At 48.5% G+C, this 27,683-nt stretch overlaps 1 protein-coding gene across 3 annotated transcripts in view; it reads left to right on the top strand.

Moving 5' to 3' along the window:
* SFXN5 (sideroflexin 5) overlaps positions 1-27,683 on the top strand; it is a 226,338-nt gene that overhangs the window by 157,718 nt on the left and 40,937 nt on the right. Inside the window, exon 11 of one of the 3 annotated variants that reach the window (XM_044663037.1) lies at positions 9,930-10,015. The exons of 1 other annotated variant lie outside the window; for it this stretch is intronic. In XM_044663037.1, the coding sequence (XP_044518972.1) occupies positions 9,930-10,015 (86 nt within the window). Of the gene's footprint in view, positions 1-9,929; positions 10,016-25,080; positions 25,203-27,683 lie in introns of those variants that run through there. One more of the 3 variants, XM_044663038.1, reaches the window with a different exon arrangement.

Below are 27,683 nucleotides of genomic sequence, written 5' to 3'. Positions count from 1 at the left end.
AGGGCCGCCAGCAGCGGCCAGAGCCGAGCGGAATCGCCCCCCCCATCTCCCTCTCAGTCCCCCACCCCCAGCACCCCCAGGCAAAATCTGGCCTCTTCAGCCGATTTTATTCAATTAATTGTTCATTGTTAATAATTAATTAATTATCAGAAAAGGACAATTTCTGATGAAGAAAAATACGTAACAAGCGAAGCAACCACTAAATGTCAGGCTTCACTCTAGTACTGAGCAGAGACTAGTCTGAGTCCCCAACAAGCCACTGAACCCCAACTGCTGAGCAGTTACCTCTCTTCTGTCTTGGAATCGGTAGGAAAGAAGGGACAGAGGGAGGGAGGGAGGGAAGGAAGGAAGGAAGGAAGGAAGGAAGGAAGGAAGGAAGGAAGGAAGGAAGGAAGGAAGGAAGGAAAGGAGAGGAAAAGGAGGTAGGCATTGCCAAGAGAGTGAAGGATACTATTGGGGAATTCTGGCAACTCGGGGCACTGAGCACTTGGCATGAGGAACTGGGAAAACAAGAGCTGAAAATTGTGCTGAGAAATCATGCCTTGATTTACTTTGCTTCGTCTTGCCTGGCACTGAGGAGTGGGGGAGACTCCACTTCTTTCCTTTTTAAAAATTAAATTCTATTTTATTCTTCAATGACCAAATATTTATCTTTCCCAACCACTGATGTCTTTCATTCTTAATTGAATGAGACAACCTGCTGTTATGGGTCTACTATGCTCTGACCCTAGGAGAATAAATACAAAACCCAAACCAAAAAAACCCCTGCCCCCCAAGATCTTCCATTCTCCAGGAATGTACTTCATCCCTTTCTCTTCATGCATGGCAGTCCTGCCAGAGCTGCAGTGCCCTCATCTTTTGTTCTTTGGGTCCTTCTGCTCACACCCACTCCCCAGATCATCATACATTGACCCTTGGCAAAAATGGGAAACAGAAGAAGACAATGTGCCTCAACCCTGCTGTTGCTCTCCCCACTCCATGTACTTGCCCACAGGCAATATGGTAAGCTGGGGTAAAAATTGAGATTGGAATCAGAGTTACTGAGTTCAAACATCCTAGTCATAGTCACTTTATCATTCCAGGCCTTTGTTTCCTCAACTGTAAAATGAACAAGTTGGACTAAATGCCTTCAAGACTCCCTTTAATGTCTAAATTTATGATCCTGTGACTCAGGCCTGTGGAGAAACCAGGGAATCTTACCCTCCCTCATGTCGCAGACCCATCTATAAATGTAGAGTGAAGCCAATCAACCCCTTCTGAAAACAAATAGAAAGAGGTCTTTTCCCCTTTTCTTTGATCTTTTTGCATGGAATTGTGGGGTCAAAGGATTTGCACAATTTTATGTCCCTTTGGGCAACGTGCTGAATTGTTCTCCAGAATGGTGGTAGAGTAACCAACAGTTCATTGGGGTACCTATTTTTCCCTCATCCCTTCCAGTATTTGTCATTTTCCTCTTCTGTAGTATTAGCCAGTCTGATAGGCGTGAGGTTGGTGCTTTAGAGTTGTTTTTATTTGCATTTCTCTGGTTAGTAGTGATTTAGAACATTTTTTTCATGTGATATCAATAAATAGCTTTGATTTCTTCTTCTGAAAGTTGCCTTGCAAGTCTGTTATCTATTTAACAAATGGGGAATGGCTCTTATTTTTATAAATTAGGATCAATTCTCCATATATTTGAGAAATGAGGCCTTTATCAGAATAAAAATTCCCCAAATTTCCTGTTTTCCTTCAAATTTTGACTACATTAGTTGTGTTTGTACAAAAGCTTAAAAAAAACCAAACAACCTTAACTTACATCTTAAAATCAATACTGTGCATCGGTACTAAGGCAGAACAACAGTAAGGGCTAGGCAGTGGGGGTAAAATGACTTTCCCAGGGCCATATAGCTAGTTAGTGTCTGAATCCAGATTCAAACCCAGGATTTCCCATCTCTAGGCTTAACTCTTAATCCACTGAGCCAACTAGCTGCCTCCATGCAAAAGTTTTTTTATTTCATGTGATCAAAATTAGCTGTTTTACTTTCCTTGATGCTCTTTGTCTGTTATTTAGTCATAAATTTACCCTATCCATAGATCCAACAGGTAATTTTTTCCATGCTTCCCTAATTTACATTTATCACCCTGTGGGATCCATATTGCTGAAAGGGGTTCAAGCTGCAGAGAGGGGTTCAAGCTGCAGCACAGAATTCCACAATGCCCCCCAGAACTCTAAGAGAGGGGGCAGTTAAAAGCAGTTGGAGTCCTGGTATAAAAGCCAGGTCACCCTTCTTGCAAGGATCTGGACCCTGACTCTTTGCTCTTGGATCTGAGCAGATGGGCAATCTGTGTAGCTCTGAGCAGAGCCATTCAGACTCTGACAACCAAAGCTGCTTTACTTTGTTAGACCTTCAAGCAAGATCACAGTCTACCTTAATTTAGCTATCTAGGTTTAGAAAGAAGAATATTTTGGGCTTAAATAGGAGGTCAGCCATTCAAGATACATTTCCCCCTTTGTGGGGAGGGGCTGCTTATTTGACATAGCTGTTTTAGATAGCTTCCCTTACCTATCAATCCTAAACCATTTTCCCCCTTCCTATTCCCAGATATCATTAAACCCTTATCATCTAGGAACAGTGTCTGGATACAGATAATTTGGGTAAATTACTCATATCCTCCATAAGCCAAGTTCCTCTTACTAGTGGCTCTGAAGTTGATCTCAACTTCTGAGTCAGTGGGCTGCTCTTAGGACATCAAGCCTCACCTATTCTATCCTGTGGGGAAATAATACAGAGAAAAATATCACCACAAGGAGGTCTAGCCTTTCCCCACTTACCATCTTGGCCCAGGAGTTACCAAGCTAGATTATCCTCCATTACCAAATAGTTAACTGACTTCCAACTGCTTAGAGGGAGGGGGGAGGTGAAAGAGTACTACACAAGCTCCTACCCCTCCCATCCAGTCAAGACTGCCTGTGTTTCTCCAAAGACCAGGGATTAGGGAGACTTCATTGCCACTGACTCCTGTCATCTTACAGTTTCTCTAATCCTACAACCCTTTATGTATAAACCATTTATCCATTTTGACCTTATCTTGATATATGGTGTAAGATGTTGGTCTATGCCTAGTTTCTGCCAAACTGCTTTCCAGGTTCCCCAGCAATTTTTGTCAAATGGTGAGTTCTTACCCCCAAGCTTGGATCTTGGGGTTTCTCAAACACTAGATTCCTATGGTCACTTAGTTCTATGGATTGTGTACCTAGACTGTTCTGCTGATCCATCCTTCTCTTTCTTAGCCAGTACCAGATTGTTGGGATAATTACTGCTTTGTAGTATAGTTTGAAATCTGGTACCACGATGTGTCCTTCCTTCACATTCTTTTTCACTTATTCCCTTGGCCTTTTGTTCTTCCAGATGAATTCATTATGTTTTCTAGCTCTATAAAATCATCCTTTGTTACTTTCATTGGTATGGCCCCGAATAAATGAGTAAAGTAACTTAGAAAGAACCACACAAATGTTTTTTACATACTTACAATGTGCCAGGCATTGTGCTAATTGCTGGGGATACAAAGAAATGATCAACATAAAGCAGTCTCTGTCTTCTAGGAGCTTTGTACTCACCGGGGAGACAGCATGAAAGTGAATAATGACATATCCCGAGTAGAAGGAAAGTTACTTGAGAAGGGTGGAGGTTTGGGAAGCCGGGACTCCTCCTAGATGTAAAGCCGGAAGGAATCTCTGAGATGGGAGAGGGCTAGAGGGGCTTGGAGGGGAAGAAGGATTCCGAGACAGAAGGGAGCAGGGCATGCCAGGCTTGGGGGATGGCTTGTTGGAATGCAAAGAGGAGGAAGATGGAATGTCGAGTTCACTGAATAGCAGGAAGCCCAATTTGGCTGGAGCATGGAGCACAGGGAGTAATGTACATGAGGGCTGGAAAGGTATCCTAGAGCTGATTGTGAGGGCACTTAAATCTCAGATGGAGGAAGTTGTATTTTATCCTGGAGGCAATGGGGAGCCAGGAGGGGAAAGTAACATGACAAAATGTGTCTTAGAAAGTGATTTGGGGGGTGGCAATTAGGTGGCTCTGTGAATAGAGCATCAGACTTGGAGTTAGTAGGGTCACTGGTTCAAGTGTAGCCTTTAGCCTCATATTTCCTAGCTGTGTGACCCTGGGCAAGTCATTTAACTCCATTTACCCAACCCTGCCATTCTATCTTAGAATTATTACTATGACAGAAAGTAAAGGTTTGAAAAAGTAGGGGGAAAATGAGTTTTGGTATTCATGCAGAGGCTAGATTGGAATAGAAAGAGAGAATGGAAATAGTATGATTCAGTCATTTTTCTGTGACCCCATTTGGGGTTTTCTTGGCAAAGATACTGGAGTGGTTTGTTTTTTCCTTCCCCAGCTCATTTTACAGATGAGGAAATTGAGGTCAACAGGATAAAGTGACTTGCCCAGGGTCACACAGCTAGGAAATGTCTAAGACCAGATTCAAACTCATGAAAGTGAGTCTTCCTGACTACTCCAGACCAAGCATTCTATCCACTGCACCACCTAGCTGTCCTAGATTGGAAGTAGGGAGACCAATTAGGAGGTAATTGCAATAGTCCCAATCTGGACCAGGTTGTCTTCATGTGAATCGAAAGAAGCATATGGGCTCAAGAGATGTGGAAGTAGGAGTGACAAGGTTTGACAACTGATTAATTAGACATAAGTGGGGAAGGTGTAGAAAGAGTTCAGCTTTGATGACTGGGAGGCTACTGGTGCCTCAATGGAAATAGAGAGAGACATTTGGCAGAGAAGCAGGTTTGGGGTTGGGGGGAGAAGGATAGACGCCATTTTGCTTTGGCCTTGTCTGATATCATGATTGCAACTCCTGCCTTCTTTTTCTCAGTTGTAGCCCAGTAGATTTTGCTCCAGCTTTTTATTTTTACCCAATATATGTCTACCTGCCTCATGTGTTTGAGACACCGATGGGATAGCCAAGTGGAGATGCCCAGTAGATAATGGATGACATGGAACTGGACTTGCTTAGGAAGGAATTTCAGGCTGGGAGACCAGTGCATAGAGGTGATAGCTGCATTTCTGGGTGCTGCTGAGAAACAACAAGAGACCAAAGAGAGCCCAGGACAATCCATCCATCAACAAGCATTTATTAAGTACTACTATTCATTATGTGCTGGGTACCATGCTAAAGTGCTGAGGATACAGTGATAACAATGACATAATCCTTGCCTATCTGCCCTCAGGAAGTACTTTTTTTTTAATCCCTTACTTTCTGTCTTAGAATCAATGCTGTAGATTGGTTCCAAGGCAGAAGAGGCTAGGTAATGGGAGTTAAGTGACTTGCCCAAGGTCACACAGCTAGGAAGTATCTGAGACCAGATTTGAAAACAGGACCTCTGGTCTCTAGGCCTGGCTCTCAATCCACTGAGCCACCTTGCTGCTTCTATTTACATTTTCTTTAATGTAAAAAATTTTTTTCAATTAAATATAGAAACAATTTTTGACAATTGTTTTCTGAAATTTTATGATTCAGGTCCTCTCCCTCCCTCCCTTCCTCCCTGCCTCCCCAAAGTGGTAAATAGTCTGTTAAAGATTACACTATTGTTTTCATGCAGTACATATTTCCATATTCCCCAGTTGTGACTGAAGATACAGATCACACATATAATAAAAACTGATGAAGGAAATAAAGTGAAAATGGCATGCTTTGATATGCAATCAGTTTCTAACATTTCTTTCTTTGGCTGTGGGTAGGGTATTTTTTGTTTTTGTTTGTTTTAATCACGAGTTTCTTGGGGCTATCTCTGAACCTTGTTCTGCTGATAATAGCTTAGTCCTTCACAGCTGATCATTGAACAATATTCCTATGGCCACATACATTGTTCTACTGGTTCTGTTCACTTTGCTTGCATCAGTTCTTGTAAATCTTCGCAGATTTTTCTGAATTTATCCTGTTTGCCATTTCTTATTGAACAATAGTAATCCATTACAACCAATTTATGGACACCATCTCAGTTTCCAATTCTTTGTCACTACAAAAAGAGCTGCCAAAAATTTTTCAATATAAATAGATCTTTGCTCTCTGTCTCTGACCTCTTTGGGACACCAGCCCAATAGTGATATTGCTGACTCAAAAAGTATGCATAGCTTTATGGTCCTTCAGGTAGAAATGAAGGCACCTATGGTAAGTGACTTGCTTAAGGCCACATAGCTAGTATCTGAGATGGATGTAAAGGAGAGGGTTGGACTCAGTAACTTCTAAGGTCCCTCCCAACACTGAGCTCTTGAATCCCCTTATTCTCTAGAATGGTTGCATCAGTTCACCATTCCATCAACAATGTATTGGTGTCCTAATTTTCCCACATCCTCTCCAACATTTATCATTTTCCTTTTGATCATATTAACTAATCTTCTAGGTATGAGGTGGTATCTCAGAGTTGTTTTAATTTGAATTTCTCTAATTAATAGTGATTTGGGGCATTTTTTCATATGACTATAGATAGTTTTAATTTCTTCACCTGAGAACTGCCTGTTTATATCCTTCAACCATTTGTCAGTTGAGGAATGGGAAACTTACACTCTTATAAAATGACATCCAGGTATCAGCAAAAACCACATAAATACAAAATAGATAAAGGTAGGTAAGTACCAAGTAAGCAGGAAGAGATGGCATCCAACAGGTGGGGCAGGGGAGATCAGAGAAGGCTTCATGTAGAAGATAATATTGGAGTAGAGTCTTGAAGAAAGTGAGAAATTCTCTGAGGGAAGGGTGAGGAGGGAGCATACTCTAGGCCTGGGACACAGCCTCTTCAAAGACATGGAGAAAGGAGATGAAGGACCATAGGTGTGGAATAGAGAAAAGGCTAGTTTGGGTGCACCAGGAAAAAGAATTTGACAAAGCCAATGGAACCCAGTGGTGAAAGACTTTAAAGGCCAAACAGAGGAGTTTACATTTTACCTTAGAAGTAAAAAGATGGAGTCCTGGGGGACTACACTAGGAGGGCAGGGCATGGGTAATGGCCCAACCAAAGGACCTAAACGGGTAATTCAGATAGGAAGAGAATCAGAACAGCAGCATCATTAAAACTAAAGGAGGAAAGAATATCCAGATGGGAGGGGGAAGGGAAGAACTGAGAAAAAACTGCTGGATTTTGGCAATTAGGAGATCACTGCCTTCTAGAGCTTGTATGCCTCTGCAAAAGAATGTATAATAATACTGAAGATATGAGAACTAGAGGCATTTTCCAGGCCATCTTGTCCTACTAGAGGCAATGTGGTATTGTAGATAAATCACTCGAGTTGGAGTCAGAAAGACCTGAGTTCAGATCTATCTCAGATACTAGCTGTGTGGCCTTAAGCAAGTCACTTACCTTAGGTGCCTTCATTTCCTTATCTGTAAAGGAGAGGGTTGGACTCAGTAACTTCTAAGGTCCCTCCCAACTCTGAGCTTTTGAATCCCCTCATTGAATAGATGAAGAAACTGAGGCCCAGAGCAATGGATGGTCTTGCCCAAAGTCCTGTGAGTAGCTGAGATTTGAACCCAGATATCCTGACTCCAGAATTAATAAATGGTCCTGTCACTACACCATGGGATATTCCCAATAGCAGTTCCTTTCTTGTCTCCTTTTTTCGTAGCTACCTGGGGAGAGTGAGCACAGGATTGATCCCAAAAGGCACAGAACCCCCAGATGCTTCTAGAATGCAGTAAAAGATGATTTGGCCTCAAATGTCTTTCTGTGACTGAGCCTGTCTCCCTAGAGCAACGGTCAGCAACCTTTTTTGGCCATGAGAGCCATAAACGCCTGTGGAAGGAGGAGGATGGAGGCGGAAGGTGCTGGAATATGGGGCGGGGGCTGAAGGGCCTCCTGGGGCACAACCTGGGGCTCTGCCCGAACTGGCAGGTCGGGAGGTAGAGCCAGATATGGCTCGAGAGCCATCCGTTGTGGACCCCTGCCCTAGAGCCTACAGAGAGGGGCCTGTGAGCTACTACAGAAGCCAGGCTGGGCTTAAACCAATTAGCCTGCTTAAGTCTGCTGAGTGGGGTAGTCTAGCTGGAGCTGCTGAAGAATGCAAATGTCTCTGGAAAAGGTTAAATGGCCCCAAAAGCCGGGCCCCAGAGAGATGAGGTCAACACGAGAACTCAGCAGGTCCTCCTAAGGTCACATAGGGGAAATCATGATGCATTGTGGGGAGCTGGCTGTCTTAAGGTCCAGGTACCTGGCACCTTCATTCAAAAGCTCGGTGCTCCCACTTCAGAAAGGGCCCTTGACCTCACCCACGGCGATCCCCAGCAGACCAGCAGGAGACTTTATTTCTCTCTCCTCTCCCCAAGTCACTCCATCCCCCTCACCTTGCCAAAAAAAGCCCCAGCTGTTTTTTTTTCCCTGTTCCCTCCAACACCTGCTTTTTGCTTCTTTCTTTTTTTTTCTTTTAAGCATCTAAACTCTGCCATATGCTCATTTCCCCCCTCCCTCCACCCCCTGGCGGTGTGACAGCAGCGTCCTTGTCTCCTCGGTCTCTGTCCTCGCTCTTTCTCTGGATCTCAGGCAGCTTGTCATGGGGAGAAGGAGGGGGCCATTCCCCACCCCCAACCCAGCATGCACACATACATACACATCCCTTCAGACTCCCAGAGCTGGCTCAGAAGGGTTAATTAAGGTGTCTACACTGGCTTCCACACTTGCTAAACGTCCCTGGCGGGAGTCTGCAGTCGAGGAATTTGGGTGTCTGCTACTAATGTATTTCCATTCCAAAGCATTGTTCCAGCTGATTTGAATCTGCTCTTTAAAAAACGTGTGCAGGAAGAGTGTGTGTGCTGGGGGGCCCGTAGGGGGTGGGTTGGGGTTTTTTTTTGCACAAAAGAACCACTTTCTAATGGATTCCATGCATAATGTTAACTTTGCCTTGCGTGCCTTCCTTCCCTCTAGGATTAACTCCAATTTCTCCTGTCTAGATTTTGTTTGTACTTGGCCTTTGCCTATTGCCTCCCCCAGTAGACTGGATTCCTTAAGGGCAAGTACTGTTGAGTTTGGGGGATATTTTTTTTTTGCCTCTTTGTAACTCCGACACTTAGCACAGTACCTGGCATATAGTAAACACTTAATAAATGGCTGCTGACTTGACTCAAAGCCAGATCTACAGACACACATGAATAGAGGGAACTTCTAGCTCTAATTAAAAAAAAAATTAAAATCCCCTCCCTTCCCTCTTAGAATCAATACTAAATATTGGTTCCAAGGCAGAGCGGCAAGGCTTACGCCAATGATGGCGAGCCTTTTAGGGGGGCTCGTGGAGAGGGGGAGGGGAGCAGCCCGGCCCCGCATCCCTCTGGCTTTCTAGTAACAAACTCTGGAGAACTCTATGCATGTCCGAAGAGAGGGCTCTGAGTGCCTCCTCTGGCATGCATGCTATAGGTTTGCCACCATGGGCCTAAGCAGTTGGGGTTAAGTGACTCGCCCAGGGTCATACAGCTAAGGCAGTATCAGATGGGAACCCAAGACCTCCTGTCTCTAGGCCTGGCTCTCTATCCTCTGCGTCGATCCGCTGCCCCATCTCTATTTAATGTTCCACAGAGCCACCTCTAGGGTAGGATAACTGGAACTTTGTTCCCGAGTACTAAAATTCAGACACATTGGAAGCACTTTCCCCACATAGCCATTCCGGATGATCGTCTCCCCCCGCCACAAGCTTCCCCCACGACAGACTTCCTCACGATGACGCGGCTTTAGATTTCACACAAGGCCCGCCCTGTGGGCGCCCCGCGATATCGGCAGCTTTAAGGTTATCATTGCATTTTGCAGATGAGAAGACTGAGGCCAGAAATGCCCGGGCCTTGCTCATGTGGCGATGGGGTAGACTGAGCAGGTCCAAATCAGCGACGGCGACGTAGGAAGGGGGGCTGCAGAGGAAGGGCCTCCTCCGCTGACCTTTCGTTTGGCTCCACAGGCGCTGCTCGAGACGGCCCTGACACGAGTGGTTCTCCCCATGCCCATCCTGGTTCTACCTCCAATCATCATGTCCATGCTAGAAAAGTAAGTCCGGGCAGGCCCGGGGGGGACGGGACAGGCGTGCCTGGGTAAAGGCCCGAAGAAGGGAGGGAGAGGACGAGAGCCGGCCCCAGGCTCAGTTTGAGGCTCCCCTCTGCCGTCGGTGAGACTCTGCACGTCATTCGATCCCCCAGTCTCGGGCAACTCCTTGAAGTCTAGAAATTGCAGAAAAAGATTCTGTCCTCCAGTAGCGGAGGGAACTTTCCTCCCTGAGAGTTCCCCAACCTAGTGAAAGGGGCGTTGAAGGCCCAAAAAAGAAAGAGAAAGGAAGGGACTGCGCTTGGCCTTGAGAGCTCCTTCCTTGACGACAGGGCCCGGTTTTGCCTTTCTCTGGATCCCCCAGATTTAGCGCGGGACTCCTGGCATGGAGAACCCTTCCTCAAACACTGACCAAAATGTCTACAGCTACGTCCACAAGCGTTTGTTATTGCCAGGCACTGGGGAAAGCAAGGCCAGCTCCTGCCCTCAACGAGCTTAGGCTCTGCTTCATCAGGGAGGAAGGGTACATCCCGTACTCGGGTGAGGAAAGACAAGGAATAGAATTGGGGGTGACGTCAAGGGCATGTGTGGGGGAGGCCTTACAGACCAGTTTGGAAATAATTTCAGTGGGGGGCAGCTGGGTAGCTCAGTGGAGTGAGAGTCAGGCCTAGAGACGGGAGGTCCTGGGTTCAAATCTGGTCTCAGACACTTCCCAGCTGTGTGACCCTGGGCAAGTCACTTGACCCCCATGGCCCACCCTGACCGCTCTTCCACCTAGGAGCCAATACACAGAAGTTAAGGGTTTAAAATGTAAAATAATAATAATAATAATAATAATTTCAATGAATTGTGGGTGATGGGGACTCTTTGGAGGTTCTCAGAAGAAAGGGGGAATCTGGGTGACATGGTGAAAGCATTCTTTTGGGGAGGTTGATCCAAGACGGCATGGGAGAAGGTCTGCAGCCATCGTTCGTGCCGTATGTAAGAGAATCCTTATCTCCTGGCCGCAGGTGGCAGGCGGTCAGTCCACAAGCAGTTGCTGTGTGCCAGGCACTCCGCTAATCCACGAGAAAAGAAAGACAGCCCCTGCCCTCAAGTCTAATGGGGGAGGGAAGCTGAAAAGGGAGGAGGAGGAGGAGGAGGTGCCCGGCAGAGGGGCACGATGGGGAAGTCAGTCCAAGAAATCCCGGAGCGCCATCGCAGGATGAGAAATGAGGGTCCCGCAGCTAGTAAGAGTCAAAGGCTGGATTGGAACTCAGATCCCCCCAACTCTGGGTCCAGCACCCCACCCACTGGGCCACCCAGCTGCCTCTGACGTGCATAAAGAACGTTTTACTGAGATCCAGCCTCGAGTGGGCTTCCATTGACTCGAGTGACCCAGACAGGCATTCCTCCTTGAGCCTTGGTTTCCTCCTCTAGAAAACAAAGGGCTGGGCTTGGGGATCTCCAGTCTCTGCTGGCTTGTCCCAAGTCGGCTGGGCTTTCAGCAGCTCAGCCACTTGATTAAGGCTGCAGGGTCATAGATGTCCTGTCCCTTAGAGAGGAAGATGCAGGGCTGAGATTTGAACCCAAGACCCCAGACTCCAAGGGAGGCTTCTACCCCAGGTCCTCGAGGATGGGCCTCCATCTTGGTCTTTCTCTCAGATTTGGGGAATCCTCAGCTGGGAGGCCTGTGCTCGGGGAGGATAGGCAGACCCCAGAGGGTTGCCTGCCCCGGCGTCCTCGTCACTCGGGCTTGGGCAGCTCCCCGTTATCTGTATCCATTCAGACACACAGCAAGATGGAGGCGTCCCTGCTTGGACTCGGGCCAGGGATGGGGCCGGGAGGTCCCTCTGGCCCCGCACAGTGCTCCAGGCCAGGCCTTCGTCCTGGGTGTCTCCAGGACAGGTTTCTAAGGCAGTTTCTGGGCCCAGGAGCCAGGTCTTGCTTCTCTCCCCAGCGCTGCCCGTCTCCCATCTCTCCATCTGCATATTTTAACTCGCCCAGCTGCCTTTCTCTTCTCTCATGCCATTTTTTTCTGGCTCTCCTGGCATCTCTCCCCTCCTCCTGCTGTGGGTTTTAACTCTCTGGGCCTGCCTTCTTGGCTGTTCAGAGAGAACCGACTTCTCCCCACTGCACGCCGTGCCACGGCCGCCCCCACCAGGCACTGCTCTCCCCTCTCCCCGGAGCAGTCGGGGCGGGGGCAGGGGGCTCCTTAGCCTCCCTCCTACAGCAACGCACCACGCTGGAAGCAGTGCCTTGGAGCTCCGAGGACCGGTCCGGGTCACTATTCTACATCGAGATGCCAACTGTCTGTACCCCTCATTGGCAGATAAGGAAACGGAGGCCCAGGGACATTCAGCCCAGATCATACCATTTATACATCCCAGGTGGGGTCTCTGACTCTAGGCAGTGCTGCCTCCCTTCAGAGTCGAGATCCCACCCACACCCATCCCTTCAGCTGAACCCTCCTGGAAACGGAGGAAGGGGCAAGTCTAGCAATTCAGTGCAGTTCAACTCAATTCCACAAAAACGCCTCCTCTGACCTAGGCACCATTCTGGGGGCTGGAGACACAAAGGCAAAACCAGCACTTTGGGAGTCATCTAATTCACCTTCATCGAGTGACTCACCCAAGGTAATACGTGTCAGAGGCAGGATTAGAACCAGAGCTTTCTGACGTCAAATTCAGCACTCCTTGCTCTTAAGGAACGGAGGATACAACGTGTATATACATTTAGAAGTAAAATTTAAAATTAAATATAAGATAATTGAGAGTGCAGAAAGCACTTACAGGAGAAATCAGGAAAGGTTTCTTGTAGGAGGTGGTAATTGGGCTGAGCCTCGTAGGAAGCTGGAGTTCCAAGAGGCAGAAATGAGGAGGAAGGGAATTCCAGGCACAAGGAGATATTGGAGCCATATTGTGAAAGACTTTAAGATGCCAAATGGAGAAGAGGTGATAGGGAGTCATTGGAGCTTCTAGAGCAGAGAAGGAACACAGTGGAACCTTTAGGAATCTCACACTCACAGGTTAGGAACCCCAACAACCTCCTTCTAACCTCCAAGATGGCCCTGGCACTCAGGCCTTGGGAAATGACAGCATGTCTTCCCCTCCTGCCCCATAACCTCTCCCTGGCACTTGTTAGTAACTCCTGGCAGCCAAAGACGCCTAAGAGGAGATTTTGAGGTGGATGAAGGTTGGCTTCAGAGATAGCTGATGGGAGAGTCCCTTGTCTCCATCCTGACCAACAGTCAAGGAGAAGGCAAAGGCAGTCAGTCATCCCAAAAGACTCTTCCTCTCCCACTGTTGTTCAGCTCCTTCTTCTCTGAGGTTCATTCTGGGCAAACCTGTCATCCAGCCCAGATGCCCACAGTCATTATTTACCAACTGGTAAATTGGTACCTTCTCCTTCTTTCCAGGATGAATTCAGTGCTGAGGCTCCCAATCTTTCTCTCCTCCCCAATTCCTGCCATTCTACCAGGGACAACAGCCTACATATTGATGTTCTCTCAAAAACCTAACTTTCTAGTTCTTCAATCTTCCCACTTCCCATGACCGGTAGTAGTCTACCCCACTTCAGAGATGCTTAGACCCTTGATCTGGTCACTACCTACCACCGTTCCATATCTATAAACTCTGAAGTGCCTTTATTTGATTACAGTCTTTTGTTATTCCATCTTTCCTGATGCCTTACAACACCCCCCCCCAACCTTGTTCTTCATCCATACCATTACCTACATTGTCCCCACCCCTTAATTCTTTCCCAGGCCATATTTCCTAAATTCCTACTGGTTCCACTCTTCTCCTTTCCCTGCTCTACACCTCGGATGATCCAGTTCAATTAGATGTTGTCCTCTACTCCTTGTTTTATCACCAATCAGGTCTGGCCAAACCTCAGCCCTGGATGACTGCCACCATTGTCCTTCTTCACTCTTATTCATGTGCATCTGAACAGAGCTGAAGAAATCTCCTACATGTTCTATCATCTCAACTGGGCCCTTCTTGCCCCAAGGAAATCCTTCAACTCCTCCCAAATGCTGGTTCCAAAATTCTCATCTCTCCTCAGACATCCCATGGCACGCACTCCTGCTACTCTCAGAGGAAGACCTTGCCTCATCTTTCACTGAAAAAAAAATCGAAACCATTCACGGGGAGCATCTCCTGGCTGCTTGCTCAGCTTATCTCTCAGTTGTCTTTCCTCACTATTTCCTCCTTCACTCTAGTCTTGAAGAAATGACCATTCTCCTTACCAAGGATAACCCCTCAATGTACAAGTGATTCCCATCCCATCTTCTTCAGAAGATTGGCCCCACTGTCATGCCTACTCTCTCTCTTTTCTTTACTCTCTCCTTGTTTATTCCCTCATACTTAATAATCCTCCTAGATCCTACTTGAGTAGTTAAGTGGTACTGTGGATAGAGTACTAGGCATGGAGTCAGAAAGACTTGAGTTCAAGTCTGGCCTCAGACACTTACCAGCTATGTTTCCTTGGACAAGTAATTTAATCCTGTTTGCCTCCATTTCCTCGTCTGTATAATGATCTAGAGAAGGAAATGACAAACCAATCCAGTATCCTTCCCAAGAAAACCCCAAATGGAGTCACAAAGAGTTGGATATGACTGAAATGCCTGAACACCAGATTCTAGTATTCCTGCTATTGCCTTATAGCTCTCCTTCCTTTTTTCAGCTAATTTCCTCAGAAATACCATTTACATTTAGTGTCATCACTATCTCTCCTCTCTCTCTCTTCTAAACATTCTATTCACTGTCTTCCAACCTCATCATTTCCTTAAAACTGTCCTCTCCAAAGTTACCGACGATCTCTTAATTGCCACATCTAATGATCTTTTCTGTCTTCATCCTTTTTGACTTTTCTGCAGTCTTTGCTAATGTTGACCATCCTCTTCTCCCGAATACTCTTTCCCCCTAGGTTTCACTATTCTCTTCTTCTGCCTCTCTGACCTTTCTTTCTATCTTGGGCCCTCTTCTAGTTTCTCTCTCATTTGGTAGTCTCATCACCTCCCTTGACTTCAATGATCATTTCTATGAAAATGATTCCCAGGTCTATACATCTATCCCTGGTCTCTCTCCTGAGAGAGAGACCTGAACCATCAACTGCCTTTTGGACTTCTCAAACTGGGCATTCCACAGGTACCTCATACTCAACATGTCTAAAAGAGAACTCATTATCTTTCCCCCACAAACTCTTCTTTCTCTATAATTTCCTGATTACTGACAAGGATATCACCATCTGAGAGTCAACTGGTTTGTAACCTTAATGGCAACGTCAACTGTTCATTCATACATGCCCCACGGAACCAACCAGTTGCCAGATCTTCTCATTTCTACCTTCACAACATCTCTCGTAAAGGTCTCTCCACTCTTACAGAGCCACCTCGGTTCAAGCTCTCATCAATTCTCCCCTGGACTGTTGCAATAAATAGCTTTTAATTGGCCTCCCTTCCTCCCTTCTTGTTACTCCAGTCCATCCTCTATCTTGTTGCCAAGTCATGTCTGCACACAGTAAACTCCAGTGACTCCCTAGTGCCTCCAAGATCAGATATGAAGTCTTGTGTCTGGCACTTAAATCCAATGCCTTCCTACCTGTCCAGCCTTCTTAGACTTAATCCCCTTTCACAAGCTCCCCTGGCAAAATGTATATTTTTCATATACAGTATTCCCTTCATTCCCTACCTCTAGGCCTTTGTACTGGACTGTCCCTCATGCCTGAAATTCTCTCCACCCTTCCCTTTCCCTTCTGGTTTCCTCGGCTCATATCACCCCTGCGAGAGGCCTTTCCTGATCCCCTAAACTGCTGGTGCCCAGCCCTCTGAGATTACCTTCCACCTGCTCTGCCCAGATCACACATAAACCCACGGATGTGCCTAAGGTGTTGTCTCTGCCATCAGAATATGAGCTCCTTGATTTGGGGGTTCTTCTTCTTTTTTCCATCCTCAGATTCTCAGCGCAGTGCCTGGCCCTTAGTAGGCACTTCAAGAATGCTTTTTGACCACCCCAGACAGGGGACTTGAGTTCCTCTGAGAAGAAAGTGGTTTAGATCAGCGGTTGTCAGTGAGCCTTTATGTTTTCACGCTTCGTGCCGCCCTGCTCGTGATCATCCTTCTGTGTCCCCCTCCCAAACGTCCGACTCTTCTAAAATGAGAGCCCGCTGATGCGATCATAGGCCTAGGCAGGCATAAGGACACAGATCAAAAGTTGGTCCAATGCCCTGGTTTTTATGGTGGAGAAACTGAGGCCCAGAAAGCAAAGCACTACTCTTTCCTGCCCCTCAGGTCCCTCATCTTTAAAATAAAGAGGCTGACCTTAGCCTTTAAAATCCCTTCCAGCTCAGAATAGTTAGAGGCAACAAGGTGTCATAGTGAATAATCAGAAAGATCTGAGTTTGAATCCTGTTGTAGACCCTTACTAGGTAGGCAAGTCACTGACTTGGGCAGGTCACAGAAACTATGTGCCTCCGTTTCCTCATCTGTAAACTAGGAAAGTTGGACTCTATGTCCTTCCAGTTCTAGATCGATGAGCCTGTGAGCTCCCAAGTGACTTTCCCAAAGTCATTAAGCGCCAGGCTTTGAACACCAGTCAATCCTCTATGGCAGTGCCCAGCCCTCAGTCTGCCATGCTCTGATCTGTACTGATGAGGGGTGGCCGGGGGAGTGGGAGCCCCTTCCAGCCATCCCCCCCTCCCGGCGGTCAGGCAGAGGTGTTCTACCTGTCGGGCATCCTCGAGGCAGGGAGGGAGGCCGGGCCAGGCGGTGGGGTCAGTCCCAGAGACCCTTCTCCCCCCCGGGCCCCGGCCGCGTCCTGCCCTGGGCCCCGCCTGCTGCGAGATCCTGCTCGTCCCTTCTTTGGAAGAGAGAAGAATCCCCGGAATGTGTCAGCTGGGCGACTGCAGTCGCGCCTGTCATGTTTAGTTTAGCGTGTAACACCTTCTTCCAGGCAAACACGACTCCGGATCAGCGATCCCGATAGCTCGTCCTCATCCGCTCGGCTGCCTCCATATGGAATACGCCGTGGTGCCTGCTGCAGAGTGCAGAGGCACCGGCCAAAGGACGCTGGCGGGGAGCACTAATGAAGGGAGGGACGGCGAGCTCTGCCTGGGGGGCCTTGGCGCGTGGCGGGGCCCCAGCGAAGGGCGCCGGGGGGCCAGGAGATGCCTGGGGGCCAGGAGGACTCCCCTTTCCCTCGGACATCCGAAGGCTCACGATTCAGTTCAGTTCAGCAAAAACCATTTGCTTAGTTGTCTGCTGTGTTCCACACAGGAGATACCGAGCCAAAAGAGGAGGCCTTGCCTTGAAGAAGCTTACGCTCTCTCAGAAGGAGGCAGTATGTTCTCAGGGGAGTAAGGATAGGAGGGGGGCAATTTAGAGTCAGGAAAACACGAGTTCAAATCCCTCCTTAGCAACTTGGTAGCTGTGTGACCCTGGGTAAGTCACTTAACCACTTCGAGACTTTGTTTTCTCACCAGGAAAATGGGGGCAAGTAGAGCTGCACCCTCAAAGGGTTGTTGCAAGGATCAAATGAAGTGATCCCTGTAATGTGCTTTGTCAACCTTAAAATGCCATCGAAATGCTTCTTTGTTGTTCAGTCATGTCTGACTCTTCCTAACCCCATTTGGGGTTTTCTGGAGTGGCTTACCATGCCCTTCTTCAGTTCATTTTACAAAGAGGAAACTGAGGCAGATGGGGTGAAGTGACTTGCCCAGGGTCACACCCAAGTTAGGAAGCATCTAAGGCTGGATTTGAACTTAGGAAAATGAGTCTTCCTGATTCCAGGCCCAGCACTCTGTCCACTGGGCTATCCAGCTGCCCATGTAGATGTTCTCTATCCCTTTTATTGTAAGGACTAGACCTACAATTTCATTGATCCTGGGAACTCTTAGATGAGAAAACCTTCTCCCAATGTAGACTGACACCCTCTCTAAGGCCAAGGCCAGCTCTTTATCTGCCAGGCCTCTTCTGTCTCTACATCTCTGCCCACCCCACCTCCAAGCCACCCCAACAATTGCTGGATCATGGAAACCTATATGAAGAAACAGGAAGTAATTCCCAAAGGAAGAATGCCCTGACAAGTGGAGGAATCAGATGCGGAATGGAAGGATTCCTGACCCTAGTTGAAAAGATGAGGACACTGAGGCTGAGGGAGGAACCCGACCCCAGGTTTCCTAAGTCCAAGGTCTAGACACTTTTCACTGGGTCATACTTCCAAGAGACTTTGGGCTATGAGCAGAAGTGGGAGAGTCCCCAGAGGGGGAGAGGAGGTTCAATGTAGCAGACGGATCCTCAGCCTTATTCTGGACCTTGTTTGAGGGTGATAACACATCGACAAGTTCTCCATGGACTCAGAGCCTAACTCTTCTGAACTCTCAGCCTTCGTTGCCATCCATATCCCAGCCAGTGATGGTGAACCCTTTAGAGAACCTTCATGCCACATGTTGTAGTACAGAGATGGGGGACATAACAGTTTTGCAGGCTTTGGCTGAGTTCTTATGTCAGTTAGGAGTTTAGAATCTTGGGAAAGAGTTTCAGTTGGACCTGGGAACTCGTGGAGGAAACCAGGGCCAGCTGAGCTGCTTCTTCTCCTTCTTGAGATTGAAAGCCTAGCCTAGCTTTGGAGTGTTTTTGAGATTTATTAATTTAGATAAAACCTTTGAATCTCCATCCCCTACTTCATTTCCTGCCTTCCTTTCCCTTACCTAAATGTCTGATAGGAGTGAATAAGGAGAGTGAATCAGAGAGTTAGATCAAATCTGTGAGAGTTTAGCTCTACCCTTGCAGTAATTTAGCTAGAGAGGTTTTGTAGCCATCATCCTAATCCCTTTGATTTCAAAATCACCTTGAGAGCTGAGTAAAGACAGAACCTTTCTCAAACTCCATTCCTGCTTCCCTTCCCCCACCTGAGGTTTCTATAAGCAGCTGTTAGGGCTTCCATAATGCTTTAACCCTGACAACCTAACCTTTGAAGACAATAAACCCCTTTTGTGTTTAAAACAGACCTTTTAGTTATTTTGTCAGTTAATTAGTAAGAAAGGGAAGAAGAGGAATAGAACCAACATACTCTGGGCTTGAAGGGAAGCCGGGCATCCATCGGGCATCCATCGTGAAGGAAGGTGTAACTTCAAACAAGTCCCTTCCTGTGAAATTAACTAAAGCCTACTGTAGTTAATTTCACTCAGTCTATTTCCTTTCAGTGTTTGTCTTTAGCCCAAGTCCCAGTCTGTATGCCCTGCTGCTGTTTGCCTGCTTAGATTAATTCCTCCTCTCCCTGGCAGTCCTGGTTACCTCAGTGTTTACTCCCTGACTTCAGACATTCCCTCATTTTCTCCTACCTCCTAAGCTGCCATCCTTCATCACTGAACCTTCCTTATCCACCATATTGCCTTAACTTCCCTATTACCTAGTATATTCACTTGAATACCTTCAGCCTTGGATCCCTTGCTTTGTCTTGTTCCCTGATCCTACCAGTTATTACCCCTCGCTTCCTCCTCATATTATATCCTGCATCTCCCTATTACATCCTATCTAATCCCCATATTACCTCCTTAGCAAGTCCCTGATAACATCCTTCCAAATTCCCCATTACAATGTGAGCCCCCGCCCCTTACCCCAGACAGGGGAGGGAGGAAGCGTTCCCATTGGACGGCTGGGCAGAGGGGCGGGTGCTGAAAGAAATGTCCTCAGGCATGGCGGAAAGGGGGAGGGGAGCAGCCCACTCTGGCACACGTACCATAGGTTCGCCAACACAATCACAGACCAAACCAGGAGGGGGTGAAAGCCATCCAAGAGGATATACATTCCCATTCTGTTCCAGCGGCTGTAATGGCAGTGGGGAATAGCGTCTCTGAATTGGAGGGATGAGGCCAAAAGATGGACATTTGTCCTTAGAATATCTTCTCCACCCTCTTCTCCATTCACTTCAAGGAATACTTCTAAAGCCTTCACAAATGTGCCAGACTCCATGCCAAGTCATTGGTTACACAAAGAAAGAAAAGAAATGATCCCTGCCCCAAGAAGTTTTCATTTGAATGGAGAAGAGACAGCATGCACTCGGCGAAATAAATACAAAGCAAATATAAAATAAATACAAGGGTACTAACAACTTTGGGGGGAATCTCAGGAAAAGCTCCTGATATTAAGTGGAACCTTGAGAGAAGGATTCTGTGAGACAGAGAAAAGGAGAGAGAGCATTCCAGGCACTGGGGCAGTCTGTGCAAGGATACATTTATTCAATGAGCATCAACGAGCACTTATTGGTTGCTTGTTCTAGGGCTAGATCCTATTCCAAAAGATATGTATTAAGGCCATTTCTACCCGCTAGAAAGGCTGGGAAGGTCAAATGTTTACTGTTGACTTTCATTTTTCTAACACTTTTAAGATTGACCAACCATTTCATTTCCAGTAGAATGGAGGCTCCATGAGGGTGCGTAATTAGAATCTGCTCCCCAGGACTCCAATTCCCAGCATCCTAGGATGCTGCTGGGGAGCAGATTCTAATTACACAAGGGGAAGGACTTAAAATTTTATATCCCCATTGCTTGTCACTGAGATACATAGTAGGGCACCTACATATCCTGAGAATACACTGATAACTAGAGGAATCAGCTAGGTTATGTAAGGATTCCTAGCTGTAGTTGGAGAGATGAGGACACTGAGGCTGAGGGAACTAAAATTACCTGTCTAGGATCTCACTGATGATGGCAGCTAGAGCCAGAACCAGCCCAGGTTTCCTAACTCCAAGCCCATGGCCCTTCGTAGATGCTTGCACACAACTAGGAAGCATCTCGTAGATGCTTAATGGCAGATGCTTAATAAATGTTGACTGATCGATTAGACAGCTCCATGAGGTTGCCCCCATTTAATAGATGAGAAAACAAAAATTAGATGATTTGCCTGTGGTCACACAGTAAGCTTAAAGCCAAGATTCAAATCCAAGTCTTGCTTCTTCTTGATTGCAAGGCCAATGCTTTTTTTTTTTTTGCACCAAGCTACCCCTTCCCAGGGAACTCATTGCCAGGCAGGGTGAATTAGATGGGGGCTTAGACAATAAGTGATGGGCAAAGTTAAAGGAAAGAACACTCAATTCCTGAAGTGTTTGTTGGGGGAGGAAAGAGCAAAGAGATTAAGGAAGATTTCGTGTGCAGGGCAGCCTGGCAGAGGAGGAAACTGAGGCTGAGCAAGGTTAAGTGACTTGCCCAATGTCACATAAGCAGGAAGTATTGGGGGCTAATTTAAACTCAGGTCAACCCAACTCCAAATACTGCATTGGATCCCCCACACGACTTAACTAGACAATCAGTCGCCAAGCATTCATTAAGCTTCTCTGTGCCAGGCCTGGTTCTGGGCACTGGAGACACAAAGATAAAAACAAAACAATCCCTATACTCAGCTGCTGTTATTATTAAGGAAGGAGGACATAAGACGATCTTGGAACATCATTTGGTTCAGTCATTTCAGTAGATGGTGATGGGGGAAGGGACATTCCATACATGATAAAAACAGAGGTGACAAGGCAGAAAATGCATGTAGGAGGGAAAGCAAGTAGGTCTGCCTGGTTTGTCTATAGGAAATATTTTGGAAAGTCATACAAGAGAAAGTTGGCGCCTCACACCTGGCAAATTGGCAAGGAAGACAAAAGATGAGGAGAGTCAATGTTGGTGGGCTCATGGAAAGGCAGGCACACTAATGCATTGTTGGTGGAACTGTGAATGGATTCCACCATTTTGGAAAGCTACTTGGACTGATGCAGATAAAGTGACTAAAATGACCCTCTCTTTGGACCTAGAGAATCCCCATCTCAAGGATGACTTTGATAAGAATAAAGTCCCCATTTACAATCAAGATATTTATAACAGCCCTTTTTGTGGAGTGAAAATAAAGAAGATTGGGGAACAGCTAAACAAGGCCCATGGATGTCATGGAATACCGCTGAGTTCATGTGATGGATACAGAGAAACATGGAAGGATCTACCTGAACTGGGGCAAAGTTGGCACAGCCAGGAACACAGTAGACTCGCTCACTGCAACAATGCCAATGGACAGAAGTCGAGGGAAAGCGACTTGAAGAATTACAAGAAGTAACATGAATTCAAAGGGAGGATGGCTCCCTGACTCCCTTGCAGAGCTGAGAAGCCCATGGGTGCTTCTCAGCCTATTGCATCTCCCGTCACATGATTCATTGGCTTTTGCTAAATTTTCCCTTTTCTTTTATTTAAAATAATCTTTGTTATACGGAACACTACTGGGAGGAACTTGGGCAATGTTCAACAAAAGAATAAAAAAAAATTTTTTTAAGGAACTAGAGAGGATTAGGCAGAGGATGCCACTCTGAGAAGTCTGGACTTTGTTCCGTGACCAGCGGTGACCCGTTCAACATCCTGCAGTGGGGAGCTGGGCCGTAATCATCATCATATTTCTAGAGACAGATTAACCTGGGCTCTGTGGGGGGTGAGCTTAGGGCTTCCTCTGAGGGGCAGGGCAGCTCTGCTGAGAAAGGGGTGGCAGGGGACAGCCCCTAGGTCAGGGCGACATCCTGGTGTCTCTTCTCTGGGGTGGCTCATGGTCTCCCCGTCCACAGCAGGCCCTTCCCCATCTCCCATCACGAGGGCACTTCACGCAGAGGGCAGCCCTGAAGGGAAATTGCAAATAGCAGCAGTTCATGCCAAGAGGCAGTCGGCTGTGGGGTCCAGGGGCAGAACTCGGAGCCAAGTGTGATGACTGATTTGGCTGAGGATCTGGGGGGAGAGTTTGGGAGAAGGACGAGAGCAGCCCCAGAGCCTCCCTGAGCCTGGAGCCCCGGCCCAAAATGGGATCTCACTTGGTGGAGAGGCGCTTTCACTGAGTTTTACAGATTTCTACCAGGCCCAATTAAGACCTGGCACCTCGTGTGTTAATTAAGGGTGTTGGGTGTTGTTTTTTTAATTTAAATCCTCTCCAACCAAAGCCCAACTCACCCTAATGAGGCTGTTTTAGCCATTGTAATGGGAGCCGCCCCCATTGGGAGGATGGCCTGGAAGTTGCGCCTCTGAGCTTGAAGGGAGGTGCTTGGGGTAGACTTGGAGCTTTCCCAGGTGACTGTTGGGCCCCCAACAAGGCTGTAATTACAAAGGAGACCTCATCCAAACAGCCATGCCAGGATTGCATTAGGAGGAGGACATCAGGGAAGGCTGGGCTGACAGTCTCTTCAGGGAGCCTGGCAGGCAGATGGGTGAGCCAGTGGATAGGGAGAATCTGCCCTGGCCTTCCTGGGGAAAAGGAACGGCAAGGACCCAGGAAGCAACAGAGCAAGGGGCAGAGACGGCTGCTATTTGTGTGCAAGGATGCAACTCCTGCCCTATTTCCCAGTACAGAGGGCAGAGAATGGCACTCCGGTCAGCGCTTGGGCAGCATAGACTTCCTGCCAACATACCTCAGGGATAGGGCAGCTCTTCTTCTGCTGGGTCAGTCGGTGAGCTCTGGCCAGAGTCCTCAGGCTGGCCCATCCTTCCTTTTCTGCTGCCTTTCTTCCCCCTTCAGTCCTTCATCGGTGCATTTAACAAGCAGCTGAAGACGTCTTCCCCAGTCCTCTGAGGAGACGGGGGGCCACGAATATGGAACACAGCATAGTATCAGCTTGTTCGGTCATAGTAACTTTGCTGAATGGTTTCTTCTTTTTCTAAAAGTCCTTATAAGGGATGGGAAGGGTGGGGGGAAGGGATGCAGTAGACTGTGTAGTTGATGTAAAAACAAAAGATGCCAGTAATAATATTTAAGTGCCATAAAATATTTTATGAAGCATTTAGGGAGCTCATTCCATGATCCAGGCACCTGCTAGGCAAATGGGGATACAAAGACAAAAAAGGAAGGAGGGAAGGAAGGAGAGATGGAGGGAGGGAAGGAGGGAAGGAAAGAAGAAAAGAGGTAAGGAAGAAGGACGAAAGGAAAGAAGGTAGGAAGGGAGGAGGAAGGGAAGGAAGGAGGAAAGAAAGGAAAGAAGGGAGAGAGGAAGGGAGGCAAGGAGGGAAGGAAGAAGGAAAGAGGGAAGAAAGGAAAGAGAAGAAAAGAGGTAAGGAAGAAAGAAGGAAGGAGGGAAGGAAAGAAGAAAAGAGAGAAGGAAGAAGGGAAGGGAGGGAGGAAGGAAGGAAAGAGGGAGGGAGGGAAGGAAGGGAAGAAAGGAAAGAAAGGAAGAAAGGGAGAGAGGAAGGAAGGGAAAGAGAGGAGAAAAGAGGGAAGGAAAGAAAGAGGGAAGGAAGGGGGGGGGAAAGGGAGAAATAGTCCTTGCCCCTCTTAACTTAAATTGTATTTGGGAGAACCATCAACAACAATGTAAATCAATGCATAATAGCTACAAAGTCAGAGGGTGCTACTAGTGTAGTTCAGTCAAGTCCAACCCTCCATGCTCCCACTTGCAGTTTTCTTGGCAGAGATGCTGGAGTGGTTTGCTATTTCCTCCTCTAGTTCATTTTTCAGGCGAGGAAACTGAGGCAAACAGGCTGAAGTGACTCCTGGAATGCCACAGCTAGAAAGTGTCTGAGGCTGGATTTGAACTCAGGACAATGGCACCTTTGGGATTCCAGGCCTTGCGCTCTGCACTGGGGCGCCCCCTAGCGGCCCTACTGAGTAGGAGTACACTTGGGAGCAGGAGTAGCTCCTCTTCCTCCCCTATGCAAAGCCTATTTTGCCATCTCGTTCTCCTAGTCCCTCATACACATCCTTTTCCCTTTGCTCAGGCTCATCCTCCCCCAAGCACTTCCTCTGTCTTCTCTGACCCTGCTCTTTGCTCCAGGCCCACCTCTCCAGGAAGCCTTCCTCGATTGCTCCAGGGCTCTGCTCTCTCTCACACCCAGCCTGCCAGGATGCTGGCCCATAAAGCCACAAGCCTAGAGCTAGAAGGAGCCCCGGAGGCCAAACCGTGGATCTGCCCTCATTTTAGCGCTGAGGCAGGGAAGCTGGGGGGGGGGGGGTCTTCCCATGAGTGGGGCAGGCAGGCGTTGCAGCTGGGCTCTGGTGCCTGCCCTGGACCCCTGCTCTAGGCCTGGGGGTGCCGGGGGGCAGGAGGGGGTTTTGTCCTGGCTCTCATCTGCCCTCCTCTCTCCCCCTCCAGGACGTTCCTCCTGCAGTCTCGGCCGCGGCTCCTCCTGCCTGTGCAAAGCTTCGTGTGCCTTGCCGCCTTCGGCCTGGCTCTGCCTCTCGCCATCAGTCTCTTTCCGCAGATGTCAGAAGTAAGTCCTGGGGGAGGGGGCAGGTGCCCCCACCGCTCCGTGCCGTGTCCCCGACTCTCTGGGGAGCCTCGGGCTCGCGTGGCCCGACCGGGTGGGGGGATGAGCCTCCCCGGGCTGCCCAAAGATCCCCGGCTCTGGAGATGAGCCAGGCGGAATCGGGGCCAAGAGCTGGCTCCATGGAGCTCTCTGAAGTTGTGGGGGCCGGGGGGGTCCCCTCTCTGGCCTGGGGCTCTCCGCTGGGGTCTGGGGCACCTCCAAAGAGCTATAGGGAAGAGCACACGTGCTCTATGCATTTAGAAACGTTCTTGGGGGCAGCCTGGTGGCCCCTGGATAGAGCTGCGTCCTCGCTGTGTGACCCTGGACGAGTCCCTTAGCCCCCATCGCCTGGCCCGTCCTGGCTCAGAATGGATTCTAAAATGGGAGGCCGGGTTCTTGTTTAGCTGCTCGTCTGTCTGGCTGGTTCTAAGACAGAAGGCAAAGCTTCCCCTAAAGCACAACAAATAACCTCAAACCCCAAAGCCATTCCGATGAGAAGGGGGGCCAGGATGGGAGAAGGGGTCGGCAGGAAGAGCGGGTCTGTTTAGATGGGAGAAGCCTCGGGGAGGGAGGACGCCCTCTCACGGGGCTGCTGGGAGGGGGGCCAGGATGGGAGAAGCATCCTTGGCACCAGCCCGGCACACGGGCCCGGGTTCCCCAAGACACACAATGGGTTCTAAGCCGGAAGGGAAGGGGCTCAACACCCGCCGTGCTCAGCTGAGGCTAAAGCAGGCACCCCGCAGCCCCCGCGTCCCCCTTCCAGCCCTCGGACCCTGCTTCCTGGGTCTGCACCCACAGAGAGTCCCCGGAGCCCAAAGGCCTCCCCAGGGCAGAGATGGCTCCGCGTGGTCTGGGTCCCCCGTGCCTGGCGCAGCATCAGGCACGACATGCGTTTGCGGCGTTAAATTGAACCAAAATCCTAGAACGATCAAGTTGTTCAAGCCTGTCTGCTTCGGGGGAGCCCAAGTGTCACCCTAACCAGCCGCACACTGGGAACGGCGGCCTAGAAGGAACCCGTCACCACCGTGACCAGGACTAATTGATCCAAGGCTCCGAGGCTTGCTAGTGGGGGGTGGGTAGGCGGGTGCTGCCACCGTGGATGCCAGCCACCCCCAGCCCACGAGAGAGCCTCACAAAATGGTCTCCATCCATTGGCTGGGAAATTCATCACGGGGCCACCCACCCACCAAGGAGCCCCTCCACACAGGTCCGGGAGGACCACAGAGTGGAGGCGGCTTCGGGCTACCCGAGCGGGGAGCAGGGCTCCATCTCTCGGCAGCCAGGTGACAGCAGCCCGTCCCTCTCCCTGTCTTGAGCTGCAGATGCCTTTTCAGGAACATGATCTGTCTCGGAGGTCCCTTCCAGCGCGAAGTCTCTGAATTATGAAGTCTTACCAGACTCTACTTGAAGCTTCTTCCACAGTGGTAGAACCTGCCAGAGCGTATGCTCAGCTGGCATAGACTTCTAGATCCCAGGGTTACCTCCAAGCTAGGATGAGGCTTTCATGGAGGGAGGGAGGCTTGCGAGCTAATTAAGTAAAAACTCTTTGCTGAAAACCTCAGGAAGGCCTCAACCTGGAGGGGCACCAGTTGGCCATCAGGATCTCAGCGGACCCCCTCGCTTTCCAGGCGGGGAAACAGATGCCCAGAGAGCAGCTACTATCTTGCAGACATTATTATCCCCATTTTTTCTAGCCATTTCTCTTAACTTATAACAACAAGTGCTCTCAGATCTCTTGACTCCCTCTCTAGGGTTTGGAACCAGAGAATTTCAGTTGAAAGGTATCTCAGTGGCCATCTTGTCCATTCTGCGCCGAAAGGATCCCTGCCGACCTCTCTAACCTCTCCTTCAGGCCTGTTCCTAAGTGACGGAGAGCCCACCGCCCCTCACAGGGGCCACTCCGTTAGGGAGTTTTCCTAGATGTCAAGCCGAACCTGGCTTCTTTGCAGCACCACCCCCAGCTCTCCCCACCTCCACACGCCCCACCGCTCCTAGATACCATCTTTGAGGCCAAACAAAACACACCTAATCCCTCATCCACACAGCAGCCTCTCAGGTACTTAGAGCTAGCTAACACGTCCCCTGAGTCTTCTCCAGTCTAAACAAATCCAAATGAGTCTCATATGCCATTGGACCTCTAGGCCCATCCTATCCTGCCAGCCCTCCTCTGCTCACCAGCTCTCTAGAGCCCAGAACTGAACCCAGCACTCTAAAGGAGCTCAGGCCAATGCAGCAAATGGCAAGACAATCACTCCCCTCTCCTTGAAGCTCACGCCTCCTATTACAACACAATATTTTATTATCTCTGTTGGGTTATATCATTCTATTGACTTAGACTGAGTTTGAAATCCACTGATACCCCCAAATTATTTTCTTCCTCCCTCCCTCCCTCCCTTCCTTCCCTCTTCCCTTCCCTTCCCTTCCCTTCCCTTCTCCTTCCCCTTCCCTT

This window comes from Gracilinanus agilis, chromosome 2 (assembly GCF_016433145.1).
Source record: "Gracilinanus agilis isolate LMUSP501 chromosome 2, AgileGrace, whole genome shotgun sequence".
Classification (NCBI taxonomy): domain Eukaryota; kingdom Metazoa; phylum Chordata; class Mammalia; order Didelphimorphia; family Didelphidae; genus Gracilinanus; species Gracilinanus agilis.
Note: the sequence above shows the minus strand (reverse complement) of the source record. Positions and strands in the feature narration are given on the sequence as shown.